The 27084-nt window shown below is 38.1% G+C and overlaps 1 protein-coding gene across 10 annotated transcripts; it reads right to left on the reverse strand.

Annotated features, from left to right (window-relative positions):
* Nucleotides 1-4094: 4094 nt before the first annotated feature.
* Nucleotides 4095-22500, reverse strand: LOC115963314 (E3 ubiquitin-protein ligase RGLG3). Of its 10 annotated transcripts, none has more exons than XM_031082282.1 (13): nucleotides 22386-22408; nucleotides 22236-22243; nucleotides 20601-20699; nucleotides 17744-17828; nucleotides 17516-17656; nucleotides 17302-17415; nucleotides 14720-14817; nucleotides 14546-14625; nucleotides 14363-14468; nucleotides 5958-6079; nucleotides 5740-5875; nucleotides 5599-5655; nucleotides 4095-4518 (listed from the first exon to the last, which is right to left on the reverse strand). In XM_031082282.1, coding segments are annotated over exons 1-13 (1131 nt in total). In that variant the 5' UTR covers nucleotides 22387-22408; the 3' UTR covers nucleotides 4095-4434. The 10 variants fall into 10 exon arrangements, with proteins under 10 accessions (XP_030938142.1, XP_030938135.1, XP_030938139.1 ...); XM_031082275.1 differs by lacking the exon at nucleotides 22236-22243 and adding an exon at nucleotides 21432-21523 and having other exon boundaries at nucleotides 22386-22401; XM_031082279.1 differs by lacking the exon at nucleotides 22386-22408 and adding an exon at nucleotides 21432-21523 and having other exon boundaries at nucleotides 20601-20761; nucleotides 22236-22355.
* Nucleotides 22501-27084: the final 4584 nt, after the last annotated feature.

Below are 27084 nucleotides of genomic sequence, written 5' to 3' on the forward strand. Positions count from 1 at the left end.
GTTAAGCTCGATGCGTGGAATAAAATGGAGTTTGGTCATGTGAGTCATACCATTGCTGATTTACAAAAATGATTAGAATGGCTGGAGGGACAACCTTTCTCAACAGAACAAAGCTAGGCTATGAAGACTACTTAGATTGATTCGAATTGTTGGCTTGAGAAGGAGGATGAGATGTGGCGGCAGAGGTTTCGCGTTAATTGGTTGCAATCTGGGGATAGGAACACGAGGTTTTTTTCATGAGAAAGCTTTGTCCTGTTTCAAAAAGAATTACATTAACAGTCTGTTGGATGCTGACGGGAAATGGTAAGAGGAGGACGAAAAATTGAAGATATTGCATTTAATTACTGTAGCAGCCTCTTTAAGTCCAGCAATCCCACAGCTTTCATAGAGTTATTGGATGCCATTCAGCATAAAGTGAGCCTGGCAATGAATCAAAATCTTATAAAGGATTTTACTCCCACAGAAGTTAAGGTGGCGCTTAAGCAGATGTACCCATTGAAAGCTCTAGGTCCAGATGGTATGCCTCCCTTGTTCTTCTAGCACTTTTGGCCAAAGATAGGTGATGTGGTCATGAAGACCGTCCTTGATTTCCTAAACTTAGGTATCTCTCCTCCAAATTTTAATGAAACCCATATTGTGCTTATTCCAAAATGTAAAGAGCCAAAGAAGATAACTGAATATAGACCAATCAGTCTATGTAATGTGGTATAAAAGATTGCTTCTAAAGTCATTGCTAATAGGTTAAAAAAGATTCTTCCCTCTATTATTAGTGATACCCAAAGTGCATTTGTGCACGGAAAGTTGATCACTGATAATGTACTCGTCGCTTTTGAGACGATGCACCACATCAGTAAGAAGAAGAAGGGCAAAGTTGGGGAGATGACTTTAAAATTGGATATAAGTAAAGCTTATGACAGGGTGGAGTGGATATGTTTGGAAAAAATAATGCAGAAATTGGGTTTTGACAACAAATGGAGGGCTCTAATAATGAGGTGTATCACCACTGTCTCCTATTCCATAAAGGTTAATGGTAAGCCATGGGGTAGTATTATCCCTAGTAGGGGAATCTGACAAGGGAACCCATTGTCTCCATATCTTTTTTTGTTGTGTGTTGAAGGCCTTTCAGCTTTTATAAAGAAGGCAGTGGAGGATGGAAAGATAGCTTTTATAAAGAAGGCAGTGGAGGATGGAAAGATGGGTGGTATTGCAGTCAGTTGGGGAGGCCCCAAGCTATCTCATCTGTTCTTTGCTAATGATAGTTTGATCTTTTGTAAAGCTTCCACCAAAGAATGTAGTGAGCTCCAAAAGATTTTTCAAGTCTATGAGGATGCATCGGGTCAACAATTGAACCGAGCCAAGACTTCGCTACTTTTCAATAGTAATACTTCTAGGGTGATCTAGGAGGAGATAAAGAACATGTTTGGGGCTCAAGTAATTAAGCAGCATGAGAAGTACCTAGGCCTTCCTTCTTTGGTAGGTAAGAACAAACGTAATACATTTAATGACATCAAGGATAAATTGAGGAAGAAGTTAGTTGGTTGGAAAGAGAAGTTGCTGTCCAAAGCAAGTAAAGAGATTTTCATCAAAGCAATGGCCCAAGCAATCCTAACTTACACTATGAGTTGCTTTAAACTGCCTAATACTCTTTGTGAGGAATTAACAAGTATGATCAGAAATTTTTGGTGGGGTTAAAAGCAGGAAGAAAAGAAGGTGGTGTGGCTGAGTTGGGAGAAATTATGTTCTCCCAAAGCTTGTGGAGGTATGGGTTTTAAGAGTTTAAAAGAGTTTACTATGGCCCTATTAGCAAAGCAGAGATGGAGGTTGCAACAAAGGCAAAATTCACTGGCTTACTGTGTGCTAAAGGCTAAATATTTTCCTACTTGCAAGTTTTCTCAAGCCACACTAGGTAGTAACTCATCATTCACATGGAGAAGTATAATGTTGGCTCAGGTAGTAGTGAACCATGGGTTGCGTTGGAGGATTGGCAATGGTGAGAAGGTGCGGGTCTAGGGTAACAAATGGTTGCCTACTCCCTCTACTTATAGAGTTAAGTCTCTAAGGTTGTTCATGCACACTAAGACAATGGTGAGCGAATTGATCGACAAAGAAAATGCTAGCTGGAACAAGGAGGCAGTTGAGGCTTTGTTTTTACCACATGAAGTAGAGGAGATAACACGCATCCTACTAAGTGCTCATCTTCTCGCTGACAAACAAGTTTGGGCATGCAGTCTAAATGGTCTGTTTACGGTGCGTAGTGCGTACGGGGTTGCGAAGGAATTGGTGAGGGTGAAGGAAACCGGGTCTTGTTAAGATGAGAGTTAGCAATAGGAGATTTTGAACGAAGATATGGAAGATTTTAGTCCTTCATAAAATCAGGCATTTCACTTGGTGGGCATGTCATGATATTCTCCCATCAAAGACCAACTTGAGGGGACGACAGGTGGTGCAGGATGATAAGTGTGAAGTGTGCAACGTAGTTGTGGAAAATTCGAGCCACATGTTCTAGACATGCAAGCGTGCTTGAGAGATGTGGGAATGTTCGAAGGTGGTGTTGTCACTGAAACTAGATCAGGAATGTACCTTTAAGGATTTACTATGGTGCTTATGGAAGTGGAGAGTTCCCCCAAGACGATTGTGATGGTGGTAACTTGTGCGTGGGCACTATAGGGCAATAGGAATGAGATTCGGGTGGGTGGACAACGAAAATCGGGGCAGGCACTGGTTCAATGGGTAGCACAATATTTGGAGGAGTATTATGCAGTGACGAACTCCAGACTAGACACTACATCTTCGGGCACACAAGAAGTCACATGGGTCCCTCCTCAATATCCCATGTACAAGGCTAGCGTAGATGGAGCGGTATTTTCTGACCTGAAAGCTGTGGGCGTGGGTGTGGTCATCAAGGATAACAGAAGGAGTGTCATAGCGGCTTTGAGCAAGAAAATCCAGGCACCTTTAGGTGCAATTGAAGTAGAAGCCAAGGCTATCAAGGTGGGGTTGTAGTTTGCAAAGGATGTCGGTATACGAGACCTCATTATGGAAGGGGACTCCCTCACAGTACAACGAGCTTTACTTGAATTGGCATCCCCCCCACCATCAATGGACATTGTGATTATGGGCATGCAAGATTCAATTGCGAAGTTTCAACAGATTGGGTTTTCTCATGTTTGTCGCCAAGGAAGTAGACCAGCCCATTTGTTAGCAAAATATACCGAGGGCATTGATGATTATTGTATGTGAATTGAAGAGAATCCTTGTTTTCTATAACAAGCTCTTATTCATGATGTAACTTCTCTCCATTAATTTAATGAAAGTTTAATCTTCCCATTAAAAAAAACAAAAAGTGCTCATTACGAGATTAAAGGGGAATATTCCTCAATTTTGAAATTTAAGGGACATTTGAACAAAGCTTAGCTTTGATATGGACATTCAGCTTAGCCACTTACCAGTTACCACTCGCCATTCTCTTTGCCATGATCAAGCACAGTCATTGTTCACATTGGACAAATCCATTGTTTTTGAATTCTAGAGTTTTGGCAGATTAGGATGGGTTTGATTGATTGTATTGATCGGTTTGCTCAAAATGATGCCATGTTGATTATGATGTGGAACTTGAAAATTACTTTGTTTTCTTGATGATGATGCTAAAATCGCTTGAATCAACCCACTAACACCACAAAACTTGATCGACAGCAATTGGTCAAGATACCCCTTCTAGAATTTGGACAAACCAACCTTATGCAGTGCAGTGCTGAAAAGGCCATTGCAATGATTGCAACGCACCATGTTACAAGTTCAACACAACGTAACACTTCAAAACAAAAGAGAATCTTTTCATTTTTCCCCTCTAAAGGAAAATTATTGAATACTCTGGGAGTACTATAAATGTGTATTTCTCTCTCTCACATGAATTGTGGGTTTATCATAAATTTAATTAATGGGACCCACGATTATGTGAGAACGAGAAACACGCATTTATGGTATTCCGGGAGTACTCAATAATTACCCTATGAAATTAACAATAAGTTTGCTACATACACGGATTTTTCATAAATGTTGTGAATGATAGACAATAAAATGATTTCAATTGTGGGTGAACATGAAAATCAATAATAACTTGCCATCTCTTATTCTGCAAAAAGAGTTGTGAATGTAACATTACACTCAAATTAATTCAAGCTTCCACCATAAATTGAAACTCTCAAAAAATTAAGCCAAGCTTTCAATGTAACATTACCAACCAAGAACCTAACATGCAAAGTGAACGTGTGGACATAAATTATGAGGACAATAATTTTCAGTGTGTCTGTGTTATGACGAGGATAAATACATGATTTTGTGACAAAACGTGCCCAACCTCTTCTATATATCTTAACATGCCACAGCCTCATGATGTCCTCATAAACTTTCAAGCATTTGGCATTGGGGAAGCAATCAAGTATAGAGTTTTAGGCGTACTGTTATGGGCTCCCGGCACATAGGGCATGTCGAAATGTTCTCACCACAATTCTTGCAAGTCTTGAACAAGAAAACAAAATGATAAAGTATGAGAGGCACATATAGGAAGGCAAGTCAGACTAAGTGAAAGAAATGAGAAAACACCATTGAGGATCATTCTATTTTGTTGATTGTAGAACTAAACATGCTAGAGTTTGATTTACCAAGGATTTTGCATGCATAAAATTATTTGCAATATGCAAAGATAATGTATGACATCTCTTCTCCATTTTATTTATTTATTTATCTGTGTTTTGGTGAAAACGGGGGTTGATTACCTTATCCATTTTCCCTTCTTTGAACTTTCTTTTCCAGTTAAGTAAAGGAAATAGCATGGAAGAAACATTATGTGACGTCCAAATGCTAAGAAACCAAATGTGGTGCCCATATAAGCTTCAAAAAGTTACAGCAGGGTAATCAGAAATGTTTTAATCCTCAACAATGGAATTTGAGTGGTCTTCCGAGAGAGGCACTCTAGGTTTTACCATGAACAGATAATGATGGGACATTGAAACCGTTACATGAATTGACATTTTCAATACACATTAAATATGTAGCGGATTAACTGCCTATCAATTACTTATCCAACGCTCATAAGCCATCCATCAATTTACTAATTAAGGAAGCAAGCATAACATCATTGTGAAGCTGAGCAGTCCGAGCAACAAATATATGTGGCATATCTGCAGTTTGTTTGTTTACTTTGAGTTGCTTTAGAAAGCAATCTCTTGGGGAAAAAAAAAAAAAAAAAGCATTGAAATGGTCCAAAAAGTACCCATCTTTGAAAATTTTTTTTATCTAAAACATAAAAACCTGGAGAATAAGGGAGGCTTTTGTGAAGACAAAAATAAATCGCAGCAATACCTAATAATATTTTGATGAACCATCTTAATGATTCCTTTTTCACTGATCAAGATTAGGTAGTACCCGCTTTAAGTTATTGTTCTAAAATAGGATAAGCCAGTAGGGTGACAGTGAATATAACTTCTTTCTTTTGAAAGGTTTTGTTTGGATTTTTAATTTCGGGTACAACAGCATATCCATCCACTAGACCATATTAGGATATTAATCTACATGAAAACTCAATTTGCTTGAACTTACCGTATGACCGCATCCAAAAGCCATGTCCTTAGGATTTGTCAGGCAAATGGGGCAGACCTTGAAAAAGAAAAGACATATCTCAAAACCATTCTGATTTCAACATAAATGTAAAGATGAAGTATTAAGGGAAAAGGTAATTACTGGTTCCACTGCAGCTGTTGGCTCAACTGTTTTGATGTTTGTCACAAGTGGGATTGATCTGAGTGCATTATCATGATCAATCACTTCCCGTGGCGGCGGAAGAGGTCTTGTACGTGGACCACCTACTATTTCTCTACTGCAAGGTGGAAGTGTTTCATGTTCAGAAAACTTTAAACTGAAATCAAATATTTACTGAGTACTGCAACTGCTGGCCTTACTTGACAAGAGTTTGGGTAGCCCTGTACTGAAATGGGATTTCCATGAGGGCAGCAAGTGCAAAGGCTGTTTCCTTCTTTGATGCCTCTATGTTATCAGACATGATTTTTGTAAAGTTGACAAACTGCAGGAGGGAGTAAAAAAGGGGGAAAAATGGTATCATATTGTTGTCCATTAATTGACAGGGATTATCTAAAATGGACAGTGATATCCATTATCCAAAGAGAGTACTTGATATGGGATGCACAAGGAGTATTTGTTTATAATTTAGTTTTATTTATTTTTGGACATCGATTGTATTTTTATTTTAGGCCCTAGCATTTAATTAGGTTAATTAGAATTTTTATTTAAAGACTAGGGTATTTCTGTCATTCAATAAGTAGGGTTTCCTACACCAATTAGAATTAGGGTTTAGTTCCTATATAAGCAAAAAATTGTACTACTTTTGGAGATGATTTTGATAAATGAAAATTGAAAAGTTTCTCTCAGTTTCTTTGGCCTGGTGCTGACTGCAACCAACCCTAGGTGCTGATTCCTAGTGGTTTTCACATTTGGTGTTTACTCCAAGCAAGCCTAAGTGCTGACTTCTAGGTTCCTATCCTTTTATTTTCCTGTCTTTCAATTTTATCCTTGAATCGTTCTGGTTGCCTGCATTAGTACTCTGCATAGGAAAATCTTTCAAGGTGTTGGTTTCATACTAGTTAGGATTGAACTAGTGAGAAGTAAGAACAAGCTGACATGAAAATGAAAGTCAGTCATCCTCTCAACCCTTAAAGAGATTATCCCAAAACAAATTCTTCATTGAGAAAGACTATTTGCTAGTCGAATTTCCTAGGCCAATCTTGTCACTGTTTATATTATTATCCATAACAATCAAGCTTTTACAGTAACATATATGCAAGGTACAAACATACCATGATCAGATGCTTAGAAAAAAATTGAGTATATTAAAAGCAAGGTGGAAAAATAATTTCCTGAAGGATGCAGCTAATATGTTTTGAGAACTTCAGGTATATAGTACTTCTATATATCTAGATATGTACCACCATATATTGTAAACCATGAGATAAAGAAAAAAGAGAACAGAGTCATTCAGGTCATTTAGATTCTGTTCCTTCCAGTAAGGCGTTGTCATTCCTCAAGTAACAGAGTTACTTGGAGGCTAGTGGGGATTATTTCGTGGGGTCTAGGAAATACTTATAGTTTATTTTAGATTTTCATTCCTTCACCATGGAGAACCTAATGAAACATTGGGGCGAATTATCACTGAATGATAGGGAAGGTGGAGACTTTCAACTAGTGAAGACAAAAGTGTAGCGGAGTATAACATTGCAGCAAAATTTCTTACAAAAAGGGCACTAAACACTGAGTCTGTTGTCAGAACTTTCAATGCCATTTGGAGATCAGTCAATGGCTTTAAGGTATGTATTGCTGGAAATCACATCATACTGTTTACTTTCGACAACAAGGAGGAAGTGGAAAAAATCTTTGAAGGCGAACCATGGAGTTTCGACAAACATTTGGTGTTGATCCAAAGATATGATTATAGCATCCCGGCATGTGAGTTAGTTTTTGATCAAGTATCCTTGTGGGTGCAAGTGCATGACATTCCCTTTTGCTACCTAAGTCGTAGGGTGGCTGAAGATCTGTGTGCAGCCGTGGGGACAGTGAACAAAAATTCGAGTGATGTAGAGGTTGACAAGGGATGTGTCATGAGAGTCTGAGTCAGGGTGGACGTATCTCTCCCCTTATGTAGAGGCAGAGTTATTTCATTAGAGAATGGTTCCAAGGGGTGGGTTTCCTTCAGGTACGAACACCTCCCCAATATTTGCTACTGGAGTGGATGCCTGAATCACTTCGATAAGGATTGCGATCTATGGATAGAAAGTAACGCTTCATTGACTCAAGCAGATCAACAGTATGGCCCCTAGATTCGGGCAGCCCCATTGCTTAGCAAGAATGATTCAGTTATGGTGGTTCCTGGATATTATGAATCCAAAAGAAAGGAGTGAGCTGCTGGGAACATGCATCGGGGGAAATCAACACCGCCGAAATAGGGTGGAGCTCACGGTGCAAGCACCTTTGAAACGCAGCCACAAAAATTGAATGCAATGCAGCCAGTGGGAAGCATTACAAATGGGGTAACGGATACGCATATTATTGGTGATAATGATAATGCAAACCCAATAAGGAAGGACACGATATTTCAGGAAGAGTATTTTAATGCGAAAATCATGGAGATTGATTAGGAGTTATTGCGGTATGAAATAGGTGAGGGAGGAAATCAAGGGGCAGAAACAGATAAGGAAAACGCATCCAATCCAAATAACGGAAACAATTGAAGTGGTCAGCCAAAGTCCACCCAACCTATTAACTCCACAAGGAAAGGACGAGGAGCATGCCAGTCACATGGGCAAAGGAAAAAATCAAAAACAGGTATCCAGTGAGACTGAAAGTTACACCGCACCAAAGTGGAAGAGATTGGAGAGAAAACAAAATCACAAAGACCAGGAGGTATTGCATTCTACTTCACTAAAACGATTAGGCCCTGAAACTGAAGGAGAAGGAAAATATTATAAATGGAGGCAGGTGTACCATGATGATCAAGAAAAATTTTATGAATTGGCGGAGGCTGCATTCCAGCTCGGCCAGGAACAATGAGTCTCCTGTGCTGGAACTGTTGTGGGCTTGGGAACCCACAGACAGATCAGGAGCTTGGAGATTTGATCCATGCACAAGATCCCTCAGTCGTGTTCTTGACCGAAACATGGCTTGATAAAGCGAGGTTAGAAGAAATTAGGGTTCGATACAGATTTGGCGGTTTGATTGAAGTCTCAAAGGAGAGTTGAGGTGGTGGTGTAGCAATTTTTTGGAAAGCAGACTATGATCTTTCTGTGGACACATACTCAGTAAACCATATTGATGCAATAGTTAACAAAGGTAAGGAAGGCGAATGGAGGTTTACATGTTCTTATGGAGAGCCGGACATAGCTAAGTGTCATGAATCATGGGCGAAGCTGCGATGTCTGAAAAATAAATATTCGATGCCATGGCTATGCATAGGAGATTTCAACAAGATTTGTAGAGCTCATGAAAAATTGGGAGGCAGGTTAAGGCCACTCAAACAAATCGAGGATTTCAAAGAAGTGTTGGATGAATGTGGGTTCCAAGATCTAGGGTTTATAGGGAATAAATTTACATGGTGCAATGGTCACAAGGAGGGGTACACGATATGGGAAAGGTTGGACAAAGCTGTTGCAACTACAAATTGGGTGGCAAGGTTTCCAGCAACAAAAGTCCTTCACTTAGAATGCAGGTTGTCTGATCACAAACCTTTGGTCATCCTACATATGGGGGTGCCTAAGAAAAGAAGAAAGCCATGGAGATTCAAACAAATGTGGTTAGACGATGATGGGTGTAAAGACATTGTAGACTCGGTTTGGAGGCAGCAAGTGGCAGACCGATGGATCAAGTGGAAGAAAAATTCAAAATTTGCCAAGCAAGATTGAGTAGGTGGAGCCGGCTTGCCTTTGGTAATATTACAAGGGCTTTGACAGAGAAAAAAAACCAATTAAAGTTGGCGGAGGAAAGGGCAATGCAGGGAGGTCCAATGGGTAGAATGTGAAATTTGAAATGGGAAATAAAGAGGCTGCTGATCAAGGAAGAGAAGATGCGGAAACAGAGATCTAGGACCCTATGGTTGCATGAGGGTGACCAAAACACTAGATTCTTCCATAGCCGCGCTTCTCAAAGATTTAGACGAAATCGGATTGTAGAGTTGGAAAATTTTGAGGGAGTGGTTTGCACGGGTGAGGAAGAAATCACCAATATACTGATTCAGTACTACCAGACATTGTTCACTTCGGTCACACCTCAGCACTTGGAGGAAGTCTTAGCAACTATACCGAAGGTAATCACGGATGAGATGAACTCCATGCTCATGGCAGAATATGTGCAAGACGAAGTTGATGAAGCACTAAAGCATATGGAGTCTCTTAAATCACTTGGGCCCGATGGTTTACCTCCATTGTTCTTTTAAAAATTCTGGCCGAATATAGGGGAGGAAATTTCTCAAGCAATGCTGACCTGCTTGAATACAGGTTCTATCCCACCCTCAATAAATCACATTTTTATCACATTGATTCCTAAAGTTAAAAGTCCATCTAAAGTCTCTGAATTTAGACCCATTGCTTTATGCAATACTATTTATAAGCTTGTGTCAAAAGTCATTGCTAACAGGTTCAAAACTTCCCCATATCATCTCCGAATCTCAAAGCACGTTTCAAACTAACAAGGCTATCATAGATAATATTTTGATAGCATTTGAGATGCTTCACCACATGAAGAATCAGAAGTCAAAGAAAGCAAACTTCATGACGCTAAAATTGGACATGAGCAAAGCATATGACAGAGTGGAGTGGCGTTTCTTGACGGAAATCATGAACAAGATGGGATTTTGTGAGACATGGATAAAACTCATCTTTAATTGCACCAGTTCAGCCTCCTATTCAATCTTGATGAATAGTGAACCAAGAGGCAACATAGTTCCATCACGCGGAATCAGACAGGGAGACCCTCTTTCTCCATACTTATTCTTATTGTGTTTTGAAGGGCTGAATAGATTGTTGCAAAGGGCAGCCCAAGGCAACCAGATTCGAGGATATTCCTTGTGCAAAAATGGTCCCAAGGTTACTCACCTCTTTTTTGCAGATGACAGGTTGTTATTTTGCCGGGCAAGATTGACGGAGTTGGAAGTAGTTCAAGACATCTTGGCGGTGTATGAACAAGCCTCGGGGCAGCAAATCAACCGAGGAAAAACCAGTCTCTTTTTTAGCAAGGCTGTTGCCGAAGAGACAAAGGAGGAGATCATTAATCTTCTAGGTGTGCTGGAGGTAAATGAGTATGAAAAATATCTTGGACTTCCTGCAGTTGTGGGAAGAAAGAAGAAAGCTAGCCTTAATTACATAAAAGAAAGGGTGTGGAACAAGCTTCAAGGATGGAAAGAGAGATTACTTTCCCAAGCTGGGAGAGAAGTCCTTTTAAAAGCAGTAGTGTAGGCCATACCCACCCACTTATGAAATGAGTCGCTTCAAGTTGCTGATGGGATTATGTGAGGATATTGAAAAGCTTATCTAGAAATTCTGGTAGGGGGAATGTGGTGATCGCAGAAAAATACATTGGAAAAATTGGGAGACTTATGCAAACACAAATTTGAGGGAGGATTGGGTTTCAAAGAATTGGTCAAGTTCAATGAGGTGATGTTGGCCAAACAAGTGTGGAGGCTACATACTGACAGATCCTCATTATTTTTTAAAGTGTTCAGCACCAAATACTTTCCATCTGGTTCGGTGTTCAATGCAAAAAAATCACAAGGATCTTATGCATGGCAGAGTATATGGAAGGCAAGGAATGTTATAGAGAAAGGTATGCAATGGAGAATTGGGGATGGGAATCACGTTCGGTTGTTTCATGATAACTGGATCCCTGGACAATTTCCAACAAAAGCAGTCCCTAACAGATTAGAAGCCATCAGTGAAGCCAAAGTCTCCTCCATGATTGATCCGGACTCAAGAGAATGGAATGTGGAGTCGCTGGAAAATTGTGTTGCCCCATTTTTGATACAAAAAATCCTGGCCATTCCGATCTGCAGAACAAACCAAGACGACATACTATTCTGGCCACGCAGCAAGGATGGATCCTACACTGTCAAAACAGGCTATCAACTCCTATGTGAGTTAGAAAAAGCTGAAGATGCGTTGAGCTCCAACACAGCAAGTAAGAAGGCCTCTTGGAACCATATTTGGAAGTTAAATATTCCAAACAAAATGAGATTTTTCTGTTGGAGGACCTGCTCTGAAGCCTTACCTACCTTGCAGAATCTATACCGATGCAAAGTGATTGGTTCACCAGTATGTAGTACATGTGGACAGCATGAAGAAACTACTCTTCACGCCCTATGGGACTGCACTGCCATCTAGTCAGTATGGGGCCTTAATTTTAAGGCCATTCGAAATGATTCTCATGGTATTTCATCTTTCTCGGATCTGGTAGGCTTGGTTAAACTGCACCAGGAAAATTTGGAGCTCTTCGTGGTGGTGGCATGGTCCATTTGGCTTACAAGAAACAAAAGCAGAGTTAATGAACGATGCACACCTTTAGACAAGATTTTCGAAGCAGCTCATTTAACTCTCTCTGAGTATCAGACCAAGACAACACCAAGGCAACCCATGGCTCCCTCTGTTACTGTGAAGTGGAAACCAACAAGGTCAGACTTTTACAAAGTAAATTATGATGGGGCTGTGTTGAAGGATTCGGGTGAAGCAGGAATCGGTGTGGTGATTAGAAATGAGAAAGGGGAAGTCATGGGATCTCTAGCAGAAAAAATTAAAAAACCAGATAGTGTTGAAGTTCTGGAGGCCTTGGCAGCTAGGAGAGCAATACTCTTTGCAACAGAATTGGGGCTACAACGGGTCATCATTGAGGGAGATTCTGAAATTGTATTTAAGGCAGTATCCGAAGTCCGTTCAGATTGCTCTTGTATTGGCCACATCATCAAAGACTGCAAATCTATTTCGGGTTTGTTTCAAACTCATTCCTTCTCTCATACTAGGCGGCAGGGCAATGCAGTAGCCCATGCCTTAGCCAAAAGAGCAAGGAAGTCTTTCCCCCTCTTGGTTTGGATGGAGTTGGTGCCACCAGACATAGCTTATTTGGTTCACATTGATGTAATCTCTTAGTTTTCGCAGCAATGAAATAACTCATTTCTTCTCAAAAAAAAAGATTCTGTTCTTTTTTTAAAAGATATATTTATAATTTAACAAGGATAGGAAGAAAATAGAGAAGACGTCAAGAAAAAAATAATAGATAATTTTTTTTTTTTTTATTTGATTGATAAAATATAGATAATGTCAATCTATCTCATAGCAAAAAAACAAAAAACTTGTTTAGAAAGCATTCTATGCCTCCATGTAGTAACTATCCTACAGGAAGGACACTCCCAAGGTAGCTGACACTTCTTTGGCTACATTACAATATCTCACTTCTTATCCAAGAACATCTCTAGATGAATATTTAATTCCCATGGATGACACCAAATTTCTTCAGCTTGAACCTCACATATTTTCACTGCTTTCTGAGAATCCCAAACCTAAAGTTTAATGATATTTGTCTGCCTCTATAACCTCTCTTTATTTGGAAGACTAGAGTTCAAAATTTTAAAATCTGAAGAAAGACTAATGCTACTTTCCTTTTCTCAGCAACCAACAAGTAGAAAAAAACAGAAGAGCAAAATGTGTAAGAGAAATGATAGACATCCAAGACAGCCAACGATGGTAGGAACGGGGTTAAAGACGGCTTGGGGCGGCAATTTTGGGTTGGGTTGGGGTTCATAGTGGTGGTGATGGCTGCATTTTGATTGGCAGCTGCATGAAGAGGTTTGACAACAAGCAGACGGGGATTTGGCTTGCTTGCCACTGGCAGTGGATTGTGGTTGATTTGAGAGTTTTAGAGGTGCTTGGTAATGCAATTGGGAGCGGTTATAGGAATATTTGATTCATGACCAGTTGGGTTTTGTGCATCATTTTAGAAAATTCTCTAATAATTCTTGATCTTTGTTTCCACAAACCTAGGAGATATTCTGTACTGGCTTTTGCTTTTCTGAGAATAATTTTCTGTAATTTGAGTTTTATAATAATGTTTAAAAAAAAAAAAAAACTTTTGTGATGATGATTGAACATTGCTAGAGATTCTAGTCCTGTCATGGTGAGAGATCAAGATTGCAATGGCTGCTTTTCTTTGTGATCATCATCAACTAGTTCATCACATACTAGAGTGGGGATTTTGTTGTTGACTGACCATTCGGCGACATTAATTTTCCCAATCCTATGGAAGATGTTCAAGAAAAAGTCCAATTCCAATCAATTTTGACCTTTTTATTTGATTTTCAAGGTTGTAATTAAAAAAAAAAGTGGTGTGTTTGGTTACATTAAAGATGGTGTTTGGGATACTTGGCTTGTTTTATTAGGGATATTCTTTAGAAAAGGAATATTCCACATCAAGTTTCAACAACCTTCAACCTTGGGGTGGGGGGGTGGGGGGGGGGGGGGAGGATTAGGGGGAAGAATGTGAATTATTTTTGGAATTTGGAGGAAAATTTCATTCATGGAGAATTGGGTATAACAAGTCTAGTATCATCAAACTTCGGGGCTGTCAGTGTAATTTACCCTTTTGTTCCGCTCTTATTTTGTGTACTTCCCATTTATTAAGGTTGGAACCCTATCTAGCACTTTTTTAATAGAAGTATTTACTTATTAAAAGAAAAAATTATGTGACTTTATCTAGACTCTGATGAAGTTCAAATGGAAAAGAAAGGTAGAAATAAATTTGTAATCAAACATTTACTAAATACCTGGAAATTGTCAAATAAGCGCTGGGGGATGTTATCATCAAATTGCTGCATTGCATCCCATGGTCCATCTCCCACTCCAACCAAAATTATTGAGAGAGGATATTGGCTATTTATTAAAATGCCAATGTGAACAAAGCATTAACACAATGTAACAAATCAGGAATATGAATGGAATTTCATTACCTAGCAGTAACTAAGGAGTTTACAGTTGCTTGTTCTTGTGGACTGAGCCTTCCAGGTGCTTTATCAGAACTCGAGGGAAGCTATGTAAAATCCCAGAACATAAGGAGAAACTTAGAAGAAGTGAACCCTGGATGAGAATAAAATAAAGCATGGGGTAAAACATGTTCCATGAACCTGTCCATCTGCAATAATGACAAGAACATGATATTGCCCATTGTTTTTCTCCACAATGTCAATTGCCGCATCAATTATTGGGGCAAATGAGGTTGGACCTACAAATAAGGTTAGGAAAAATGATCAATCTCTAATTTATTCATCCCCCCTCCCCCACCATCACAAAAAAGGGAGCATATTTGACTAGCAGCCATCATAAAGATCATATCAAAATTTTCACATATATATAGCAATGCATAAGAGTACAAATTTTCATGACAAGCTTATCATGAACACTGGGTTGAAGAATGATGACACTGCTAAATAATCACATGGACAAAAGAAATGGAGGACAAGATAAATAAAGATACAAAGAAGACAAAAAAGTTACATTTTTGTTAACTCCGATTAATGAAGCTAACCCTTATTAATTGAGGATAAGGCTTAGTTGAGTTGTTTGTAGAAGTAGAGCAACACATGCACACAAGCGCACACATGCATGCATGTACAAACAATCATAGTTGTTAATATTGTTGTATACATGATACGTAGTGTATCTAATGAAATAAGTATTGTATCTTAAATATGTATTGACCATCATACTATACAATAAATAGATGCATATCATATTGTATGAATCGTATGTATGTGAGTATGGGGGGTTTATAATTTGTGCTTTGACTTGGGTCTAACAAATCATTAGACTTGTTTTTAACACAAATTTATTGGGTACTTGATTGAGTCAAATAAAGCATGTCCCTGAGATTCTCTCTCTCTCTCTCTTCAAAATTTGGATCACTCATGTGACACTTCAGTTTCGCATTTGCATTTTTTTTTCTTTTCATTTTTAATAATGTAGGGAATCTTCTATAGAAGAGCCTTTTTGAACTAGTCTTTAGCCAATAAAACCTACAAGCAACTAGCTCCACTCGCTAGAACTAATTGTTGTGTAATCCAAAGGCGTTTACCCCAGAAACTAGATTGAAAAAAAATATATATATTTTTTATTTTTGTTATCATTGTTATAAGTTTAAGAAACAAGTGCCACGAAGAATTATAAAGAAAAAAGGTTATTGAATTAGAAGAACAAGACGATATAGTACATGTAGGAGAGGATGAAGAAGATATCAATAATTTTACAAGATGATGAAAATCCTTATACTATTGACTTGGACTATGGAGATGAAGTTGATTAAGAAAGACGATAAATATGATGAGAGAGAAGTTATTATTTTGACTTCTATATATCAAAATTGGACCAACTTGATTGTGGATGCTATAAATATATTTTTGTTTGATTTATTTGGTTAGCTTTGTTAAAATTGTAAAGTTGTAATTTTCAATTATGTTTTGTTGGCTTTAATTTCGTGTCAAATTTGATTGTATTTAGTCAATCATTTCCCTATATATTTGTGGGATTTAATATAAGGGTTAGTGTGAGAGATTAGTGAACAACTGTGAAGAACAAAGCATTTCGCGACTGACTCGCAAGTGGACAACTCGCGAAAGGTCATGTGGGGAGCACATATCAGAAGTTGAAGAGTCCAGTGCCAGGAGGCATCTCGCGACTCATCTCGTGACTAGGCCAACTCATGAGATAACTCGCGAGATGCACTGCCCTGTTAAGTGAACTTTCCTTATTTCTTTAGCCACACTATAAAAGCCCACATTACCCACAAAATTGTAAGGAGAATCTCATAAAAAAAACCCTAGAAATACACTTGAGAGTTAGAGATTTTAAACCCACAATCATCTACACATTTCTCTTATATTTCCTTTACTCTTACCTCTCCAATTACATATTCTTAAGAGGTTCTTAGCCTAAGCACATACCTCACGCAATCTAAGTGTTGTGAGTTGTTTTGGTGCCTATGAGAAGCATTGGATGAAGCCATTCTTTGGTGGATGCAATTTGGAGTTAATTGTGGGATCCAAGTAACTAGTGAAAACAAGACTCAGTGAAGTCCGTTGGGAGTTGGAACTCGGAAGGTTCAAGTACAGTGGATGGTAGGCTTGGAGGGTCTTTTTGACATCCTTGTAGTTCAACGTTATTCACTAGTAGATCATTTCGATTTGGAGGGCCGCGGAGAGGTTTTTATACCGGGTACTTCGGTTTTCTTTTTCAATAATATATTTCGGTGTTATCTCGTGTTTGCATCTCTCTTTCCTTACTCTTTGTGCTTTACATTTATTATTTACTATGTATGCCTATGCACTAGAGTGTAGTTTCGGTTAATTGCGTTTTATTTACTCTTGTTCTGCACTAAATTAAGTAGTTTAAATGCAATTTAGCCGTAAGTTTAAAATTGGGGGTCTAAACAAGCTTTAGTGTTTTGCACTATTGAGCTTTCAAAAATTATTACATGAGTGATGATTGAATTAGTCATTAGATGAATGTTTCCAAATATATAATAAACATTCCCAAATTTATAATAAATATACATTTTATATATGTATATCTATAGTTTTTTTTTTAATAAATTTTATAAAATGTTTGTCTATCTTACCATACACAATATATGAACCATTATATGAACCACATTCAGCAGCTGATAAGAAAAGCAGAACATAAATATAAAGGAAGAAGGGAAACTCATGAAAACCTGACAGCTTTAAGCGTGGAACAATCTCCCTATAACGTGCAAGAGCTTCCTCAAAACCATTACAACATCGGTGATTAGGATAAAAGCTGAATACATTTTGATCATGCGTTGTTGCTACAAAAAAAAAAAAGAAGACAATTAGTTAATTTTTCCATGGAATATATGTATTTTTTAATATCTTCTGAAAAAAGCAGAGGCATAAATAGATACTAACAATCGCCAAATCCAAAACAAGGTATCAAATTATCTTCATCGAAAGGAGACAAAGTGCGACCGATGATAGAAATTGCTTGCTCATACGGATTTGGTTCGTTGCCAATTGTGTGAAGGCTTTTCCTGCCAAATGAATGCTTGCCTACAATAATTGAATGTGGCTTTAATATTCACTTTGGAAATTCATATTATTAACAGATACTTTCATATTTTTGAGAAAAAGAAACACCTGTCCACTCATTGCTCTTCGTGAAGTCAATACCAAGTATCAAATTTGATGATTCAAGACCAGCTTCTCTTAATGCAGAGATTACCTGAAAATTTTGGTGCCACTCCTGGTTACTATGCTTGTTCCATTAAAACAGAAAAATAATTATGATAAATAGCATGCATATATATTGGATAAAACATAGGTATAGTTTATAGATGTTATCTTAGGTTCCCAATTATATTCAAATACATGACTTTATTGAAGTTAATTGTCCTTCGCAAAGAGAATATTATTTGTATTGCATTGGTCAATGTAGCCATGTGTTCAAATTCAATTGGTGAACTTTAGGTACAACACCTAAAGAACTATATCTAAGTTTTTTCCCTATATATATATATATATATATATATATAACCAAGTCTCATGATTATCTATTTGAAAAAACACACGCAGCTGTTATTTAAAAAGGTAATTCCTCTACTGTACTTTTCTTTATACTTGGTTCTATATCTTTTCTATACTTAAAAAAATGTCACTTAAAATATCTAGCACTGTTCGTCTTGGAAGATAATGAAATTGCAAACTTTTTAAATTACTAGATATATAATTGAACCAGAGGGAATCTCTTAATATGATGTACATTGTAATACTAATTTCATAACAGTTCCTTGGAAGATTTGAGTCTACAAATACAGGAGGCAAATCAAGGACTATATATTATGACTACAATCACTACGCATAGTCTTCACAAAATTTATTTACAGTCTTATCCAGGTTTTTGCCTGTTTTAACTTTCCAGAATTCCAGTTTTCTCTAAAAATATCTTCAGGCTCTAAATTACCTATTTAACATATAATTGGACGTGCACCATGAAGATGGACCGTATGGCTATAATTATAGTTTCAACCTTATCATTACTAGATCTGTCATATACATTTCCTTTAGTAATGGACTCGGGCACAATCATTCTTCCATTGATTCATATAAATAGAGTACCTACTAGGTAACTAGAGTACCATATACAGTACTTAAAAAAAAATTTTGATAATTGATATTTTGGGGGACAGTCCTCATTGATATGGGACATGCCATTTACTCTAAAGGTGCTTCAAAATAAAATTCTTGCAGACCTTATGATGTTTTTCTTCCACCAATGTCTCAAGACTAAAACATATTCAAAGAATAGCAGTCCAACCATGCCAATGACCTCTCACTAAAATGATACCTCCTCTTCATGTAAGAGCAAGGTGGAGAGTGAGGTCGTGGGTTCAAGAACCCTATGTGCATGTGTAAGTCCAACCATACTAAATGAAGCAGTTCCCTATCACATTATAGAATCTATAGCCGAGCTTAACAAACTCATCAATCAAATGTTTGCAAGATATATGGACCATTCTAACAAATAGAACTTCCAAACAGTTCCAAAGCTCCCCATCCTTAAAGTATCATCCTGAAGCTCAGACCAATCCAATTTCCAGACAAAACCTGCTTAAATTGGAAAGTGTCATCTTATGACAAAACAATTTTCCATTTCACTGGATAACACATAAGTTTCCCAGATTGCTTACAAATGTCTTTCACATCGACCATTCCAGCTATTATGCCATTAAAGCAGGGGTCTGATAGAACGCAAGAAATTATCAAGAGGATCAACTTCTTTGTACCAACTGTTTTGTAGCTTAGTTAGACTCATACGCTCTCTTACTGAGAGCATACTTTCTTTTGAAAACTCTATCACATTACAGTATGTTCCTCCAGATGGAATCACTTCCTACCACCCAATGCTCAGACCATATATTCTAAAAAGAAAGATGACTAACAGAAGCCCGATTAGTGAAAGAGAATATTGCAAGAAATTAATGATTTCTTGCATTGATGAAAGCATGGAACTGAAAATTGCTCACCCCTCAGTGAAGTAATCTTAACTGATCAATCTCTAGTGTTATTGGTTAAAAGTAGATTAATTAGGGGTGAATAGTGATAGCATGATGATTACTAAATGCTTTTTAAATGCTTGTTGTGTAGACAAATGGACTAGATCCCGGCAGACGAGGTTTGATTTCTCGTAAAACTCAAACCAGTCTCCCCTATATGGTAACCTCAACTAGGGAGAAAAACCTTCAGGCCTAGGTTTAGTAGAAGTAATCAGTTTAAGGCTTAGTAGGGTCAGGTTCACAACACACAAGAAACAAGGAACGATTTTGGTTTTATGGTTTAAACCACTCCAACCTGAAACAAGTTGCATTCTGTTAATTACAACAGCAATTAAAATGAATGCAAAGGTGGACTCATTTGATGCTTTTGAGCTAAAGCTTGGTTGGTTGTTGGCTTAGTTTGGCAGTAGCCTCTTAGAAAACACCTACATGTGCCTTATAGATTTTGGTGAGAGAACAGGACAAAGAAAATGTGGACAGACTGGAGAAAATTCAAGAAGTGGGGTAGGGTCATTTAAAAAGAGTAATGCTCATGTTGTTTTTTATATCCAAATTACAAAATTAATTTCTTCTTTTAAGATAAATTCTGCACAAAAACATACAATGGAAAACTCTCATAGGTTTTGCCTTGTTAATCAAGAAAAGAAGAACCTATATGCATAATTCAGAAGATTTTCAGATGTAAATGGAAAGTCAATATTGATGATAATTTAGATGACCGCTAACTTCCAGGATGATCATCGCCATTTTATTTGAATTGTATGGTCTCACTTCCTGATGCTCCATGCTGTTCAATTACTGAAGGGGCACCTTAAATGTCTAGTGAAAATAGATGAATAAAACATGAAAAACATTTTGCTAATAATGAACTGGCGTCCAGCAATATTTAATATTTAATGGCTTCACAAATCCAATCAAAAAGTCTAAGTAACAGTGAAAACCTGATCCAAAGAGGTGAAATTATCGGCTATATATGAAGTGTGTGGCTGATGTTGATGGTGTGCATCCATTGAACTTCCTGCATAAGAAGGTGGATAATGCTGAAAAGCAGTGGGGGGATCATCAGATGTTGATTCCCCATTTCCCATATGTTGATTATCACCTACTAATTTCAAGAAAAATATACCTCAACATAGTGTGCAAATCATAATTTTGTTTCAAATCATTCCATTCTTAAATAAAATCAGAAAATACACACAAAAAAAGAAGAAGGAAAATAACATTATCAATTGGAACAGATATGAGTTATGCATAAAACCTTCTGTCATGAACTATCTTTCCTGTTATGATCTTAGTGTCCCACATGGATTAAATATAAGCTTAACTATGTGTTTATAAGCTCTTGGGCACCCTCCCCTTGCAAGCTAGTTTTCAAGGGTGAGTTCTACCCCTGGGTTTGTAACATTTTGTAGCTCATTGAGTATTGGATTAAATGAGTTGCGACTTTGTAGTCAGATCTTGGAGAGGGCAACCTAGAGGCTAGATTAAAATAACTGATAGGTGAGTATTTTTACCAAAAGAGAAAGGGCTACCATCAGGTTAGTGTTGCTAGAGTAAGCCGTCATGGACGGTATGTTATGATCCTAGAGTCCCACATCTTAACCATGTGTTTATAAACTCTTGGAGACTCTCCTCTTGCAAGCACGTTTTCAAATGTGAGATCTATCGCTGAGTTTGTAACATTTATGTTATAATTTTCGTGTCCCACGTGGATTAAGTATAAGTTTAACAATGTGTTTATAAGCTCTTGGGCATAAATCATAGTGACCTACATGGATATAAGCTCTTGGACAGCCTCCCCTTGCAAGCCCCTTTTCAAGGGTGAGTTCTACCCTTGCGTTCCTCACTGAAGACCTCGACAGCACTGGGAGTCAATAAATTAGACACAACAAAATTTACTGCTAGTCTTGAAGACAAGATTTACCTGGGTCCTATACATAAAATCAATATTGTGGCCCAAATTTAGGCACATGAACCAAGCCAATAAGAATCAACCTGTAATACTGAGGTGATAAACTTTGCATAGCTCAAAATGCCAAACGGAAATGGATAATTTATTTCAGAGAAACCATCCTCTAAATTTCTAAACGGAGTGCATAACAAATAACTTCTTTCATATTCAACTGCTCAATATTAGGATTCTTAAACAAGCATAGTTCTCCAACCATATAAGTGCATACCCATTAAAAATAAATAGTAGCACTTGAAAGTTCTATGTTTTGCAATCAAAGAGAGCATTTGTTGATAGACTAATGCAATATACAACACACATATATTAGAATTCTTGGTCTTCAATGGTGGTCCATGTCCAAATTGAAACAGAATACCAAAAGTTTGTTAATTTACCAGAAAATATATCTACACACCTTTCCACAATATCAAATTCAAGATACCTACAATTTCAAAAAGAACAAAAAAAAAAGGCACAACAGAGTCCATATATCTAGTTTTGATTGCAATTCATTGTAGTCAAACCAAGAAGACTATAATAATAAGAAGAGGAAGAATAAGAATAACTGAAATTACAAAGCTAAAATATGAAAAGAGAAACAGAGAGGGAGAGAGAGTCCGATTACCTGTAACACTAAGAATGAAGATGAGGAAGAAAAGAGATTCAAAGTTATTCACAGTTTTGTACAATTAGATAGAACTAGCTCTTTATAAATAAAAAATAAAAAAGGTGACTTTTTGGCGTTGACGTTGCTTATCGTGGAAAAATTGCTTACTTTTTTGCTGTCCATCGTGGACTTGGCTTCGGATTATTTTATTTGTGTGTTGGGCTGGCTGTTGTGCTGTGTTGTATTCATATTATAGCGTGCGTCCACAAGCCAGTTGGACTTTCAACTCTGTCCAGCTATACCCATAATCTAATCTTTTAAGTTTTAACGGCAAAAGCATCTACTATTTTCACGTGGCTTGTCATGACTCCCATGTGCACATAGCGAACTTCGCAATCACTGTGACTTGTTGAGTGGTTTTGGCCGCTTGAAGGCCATTATCTTTTGGGTTAAATTGCATTTCACCTCTCTCTCATTAGTCATTACACACACACACACACAAACATTTCCCCGCTTCACTATGGGTTACACTTAAATCCCGAAAATTTTAAAATCGACCAATGTCCTAAAGAATTGGAAACTATCAAATTATCCACTGTTTTTAATAAATTCGGTTAAATTCAATTTTTTTTTTTCTTTTAGTAGTATGGGGTAATTTGCTAATTTTTAATACTTATGATGGATACTGCTCGATTTTAAATTCTAGAATGGATTGAAGTGTACTCATAGTTAACTAATTGATAATTTAAAAAAAAAAAAAAAAAAAGTTAGTGCATTGTATATATTAGAATGCCCAATAAACCCTTCATAAGCACAAAGATACCAATTTTTCTAAATAGATCAAACCGAGTTAAAAAAAAAATGTTAAGAATTATTAGGATCAAATGCCCAATTTAAAAAAATAAAAATAAAAATAAAAAAACATCTTGAACCCGATTTCTTAATTTGAAGAGTGAGAATAATCATAAAATATGCTCTCGTGCATACGAGTTTCTTCCTCCTTTGACTTAGGTCTAGGGCACCTTTTCTCTTGTCAGTATCTACCTGAGCGTATATCACTAGTTTACCATGGCTGATGATGTTGTTTATAGTATGGAGAACATGAAGCTGACTACGGAAGAGGAGGAAGTGATTACCATCTCTGATGAAGGACGATTGGAAGCCATTGAGGATTGCACTTTAAGTTTAATGGGCAAGTTTTTGACGTGCAAATCCTTTAACAAGAGGCGGTCCGTGGACCTTTGATAATCAATTATTACTACTAAAGCGGTGGAGGAAAGGGATGACTGTTGAGAATATTAGAATGGAGATGGCCACTCTCTGGGTTCAGATCTAGGGGGCACCGTTGGATATGTTTACTTCGCAAGTTGCTAAGGAAGTCAGAAATAGACTTGGGGCTGTTGAGGAAGTAGAGCAAAGACAAGGGCAGGATGAGTTAAACTATTTTATGAGGGTTAGGGTTGCTTTACCTATCTCGAAGCCCATTCGTAGGGGAAGTTTTATCACAGGGTTTGATGGAGAAAGACATTGGATAAAGTTTAAATACGAACGGCTGCTGTTGTTTTGCCATTTTTGTGGCATGCTTGGCCATGATGTCAAGAACTGTGCTACTCACTTTGCTGAGACAAATAATGGTGGTACGGTAATGTATCAATATGGTGACTGCCTAAAAGCTATGGGGGGACGTCCAAAAGAGAATTCGTTTGTAGGGAAACAAGGGAGGTCAAAATATAGTTCAGAGAAGGGTGGTGAACAGTTCGGTGCGGGTTCTTACAGGTCTGAGAGGAGTCCGATCAGGTCTGGAGCATTACTGCAACAGAATAGGGCTGTGACGGCGGAGGATGGGCAGTGTAGAAACCCTAGGAATGATGCAGAAGGACAGCCCGCAATTTCAGGAACCACTCCATATGTTCAGGAACGTGATGGAGATGATCTCGCCCATGCATATTCTGGAGTGAGTTGTAATGCTGATGTGTACAAGTCAGTAGTTGAGTTGAACGAAAATTCAGCACAAAAGAAGGACGAGTTACATAATGGGCTGAATGGTGAGGAGAATGTGAGTCAAGTGATGGGCTTAAATGTCTCTGATGCTTTTATAAAAGCCTTTTCAGCTAGGCTGAATGCTATGAAGCCCAAGTCATCTTGGACTAGATTCAATAGGATGGATTTTGGGTTGGGGGGATTGCAAAATGTGTTGTTGCTGTCTATAGGAAAAAGGCAATGTCCATCAGATTTGGAAGGTAACCAGAGTAGTATGGAAGAGAAGGGAAGAATTAAGAGGGGGAAATTTGAGAATGAGGAAGCTACTATTATTGAGAGAACGGCGAGGGTGGATGACCACCCTTGTCGGGAGTAATGAGGCTTTTATGTTGGAACTGCCAAGGGCTTGGGAACCCTTGGACAGGTCGAAGCCTTCGCAAACTTGTGAGGGAACAAGCTCCCACTGTGTGTTTTCTTATGGAGACATGCCTGGATAAAGAAGGTTTTGATAGTTTGTATGGGGATTTACAGTTTCAGAATAAAATTATAGTTAACCAACCAAATGCAGGGGGTGGTTTGGCTTTATTATGGAAGAATGATGTGGTGATGGACTTGATTAATTATTCGCCTAATCACATACTGATGAAGGTGACTGAAGAGGATGGTTTTGTCTAGTTTTTTACTGGATTTTATGGTTGGCCTGAGTCGCAGCATAAAGAAAAGTCTTGGCGGCTACTAGAACATCTGAGAAGCTTTGTTAATGGGGCATGGCTTTGTGCAGGAGATTTCAATGCAATCCTAAATAGTGCAGAGAAATTAAGTCTGAGGCCACCTAATTCAGCTGAGATTGATGCCTTTAGATGTGTGCTTGACTCTTGTAATTTTGAGGATTTGGGGTACAGAGGGTATACCTACACGTGGTCTAATAAGAGGCTGGTGATGCTAATACTAAATTGAGACTTGATAGGGCTGTGGCAACTATGGAGTGGTGGGCTAAATTCCAGTTAACTACAGTATCTCATCTTCCACCCCATGCTTCGGATCATTTGCCAATCTTGGTGCATGTGAAGAGTGTTCAGAGGTTTCAGCAGAAGTTTAAGAAGGGTTTTAAATTTGAAGAAGCTTGGTTATTATGGGAGGATTGTGGCACAGTGGTTAAAGATGCTTGGGATATGGGGGGAGGAGGGGAGTTTGGTTTGGCTTTAATCAAGGAGAAGATTAAGTTCTGTGGGGAGGAGTTGCAAGCATGGGGTTGTTCTAAATCAGAGCCGAATGAAGCAGCCATAAAAGCCCTTCAAAATCGGCTTGAGGTGCTAAACAGTGCTAAAGTGGTGACTAAAGAATCCAAGGCCGAATATTTGTGTGTCAGTAAACAATTAGATGACTTGCTTTTAAAGCAGGAAATTTACTGGGCACAACGGTCTCGGATCCCGTGGCTTAAACTGGTGATAAGAACACTAAATTCTTTCACTCAAAAGCTTCCCAGAGAAGAAGGCGGAATCTTATTAAGGGGATCCAATGTGCATAAGGGAATTGGGTGGAGGATATAGCTAATGTGGCTACTGGTTATTTTGACAATTTGTTTTGTGCAGGTACATGTTACCAGATGGAGGAATGTCTTAATGCAATCCCAAGGAAGGTGACACCTGAGATGCATGATACCCTATCCAGTGAGTTTACTGCTGAAGAAGTTAGAGTGGCGTTATTCCAAATGGGACCAACAAAGGCACCTGGACCTGATGGTATGAATGCTCTATTTTTCCAAAGATTTTGGCATGTTATGGGTGATACTGTAGTTGATGTTGTGTTGAATTTTCTGAATAATGGTCATCTGTTGCCTGATATTAATCATACTTACATTGTGCTGATCCCTAAAGTGAAGAACCCGGAGAAAATGTCTGATTTTGGGCCCATAAGCTTGTGTAATGTGATTTACAAAATAATTTCTAAAGTTTTAGCCAATAGACTGAAGCAGGTGTTACCTAGTATCATATCTCCCACTCAGAGTTCTTTTGTCCCTGGGCATCTTATTACTGATAATGTATTGCTAGCATATGAAACATTGCAAACTATGCACTGTAGGAAGAAAGGGAAGAAAGGGTTTATGGCTTTGAAACTCGATGTTAGTAAAGCTTATGATAGGGTGGAGTGGCCTTTCCTTCAGGGGGTTATGCAGCGATTGTGTTTTCCTGAAACATGGATAGAAAGAGTGATGAGTTGTGTCACTACGACTTCTTTCTCTATTCTTGTGAATGGGAGACCATATGGTAATGTTTTGCCTTCTAGGGGAATTCGTCAGGGGGATCCTCTCTCACCATATTTATTTCTGTTATGCACAGAAGGGTTTACTTCTTTATTGGACAGGGCAGAGATAGGAGGGACTTTGCATGGGGTGTCTATTTGTAGAAATGCACCAAAGATTACTAATCTTCTATTTGCCAAAGATTCATTGATTTTTAGCAGGGCTTCATTTGCTGAAATTCATGCTATTGTTGAGATCCTTCAAGTTTATGCCAAAGCCTCTGGGCAGTGCATAAATTTGGAAAAGTCTTTAGTGTATTTCAATAATAACACCACTGACCGCCAGAAGCAGGAGGTTTTGGGGACTCTTGGAGTGAAGGAAGTGTCTCGGTTTGAATCATATTTGGGTTTGCCCACTTTGATTGGAAGGGCAAAGAATTATACTTTTTCTTTCATTAAAGATAGGGTGTGGAAAAAATTACAGGGGTGGAAGGGGATGTTTCTCTTTAGAGTTGGGAAAGAAGTTCTCATCAAGGCGGTTGCTCAGGCTATACCAACGTATACAATGAGTGTTTTTCAACTCCCATCAAAATTATGTAAGGAGTTGGAAGGGTTATGTGCTAGGTTTTGGTGGGGTCAAGTTGGG

Source organism: Quercus lobata, chromosome 10, assembly GCF_001633185.2.
Source record: "Quercus lobata isolate SW786 chromosome 10, ValleyOak3.0 Primary Assembly, whole genome shotgun sequence".
Lineage (NCBI taxonomy): Eukaryota > Viridiplantae > Streptophyta > Magnoliopsida > Fagales > Fagaceae > Quercus > Quercus lobata.

What these genes read in the sequence shown, in the direction of transcription:
- LOC115963314 (XM_031082275.1), bottom strand. An exon ending in ATTTCACCTCTTTGGATCAG is followed by an intron (nt 17,829 to 20,600) that starts GTTTTCACTGTT and finishes CAAAATTTTCAG; the next exon opens with GTAATCTCTGCATTAAGAGA. An exon ending in AACTCCTTAGTTACTGCTAG is followed by an intron (nt 14,469 to 14,545) that starts GTAATGAAATTC and finishes TTTAATAAATAG; the next exon opens with CCAATATCCTCTCTCAATAA.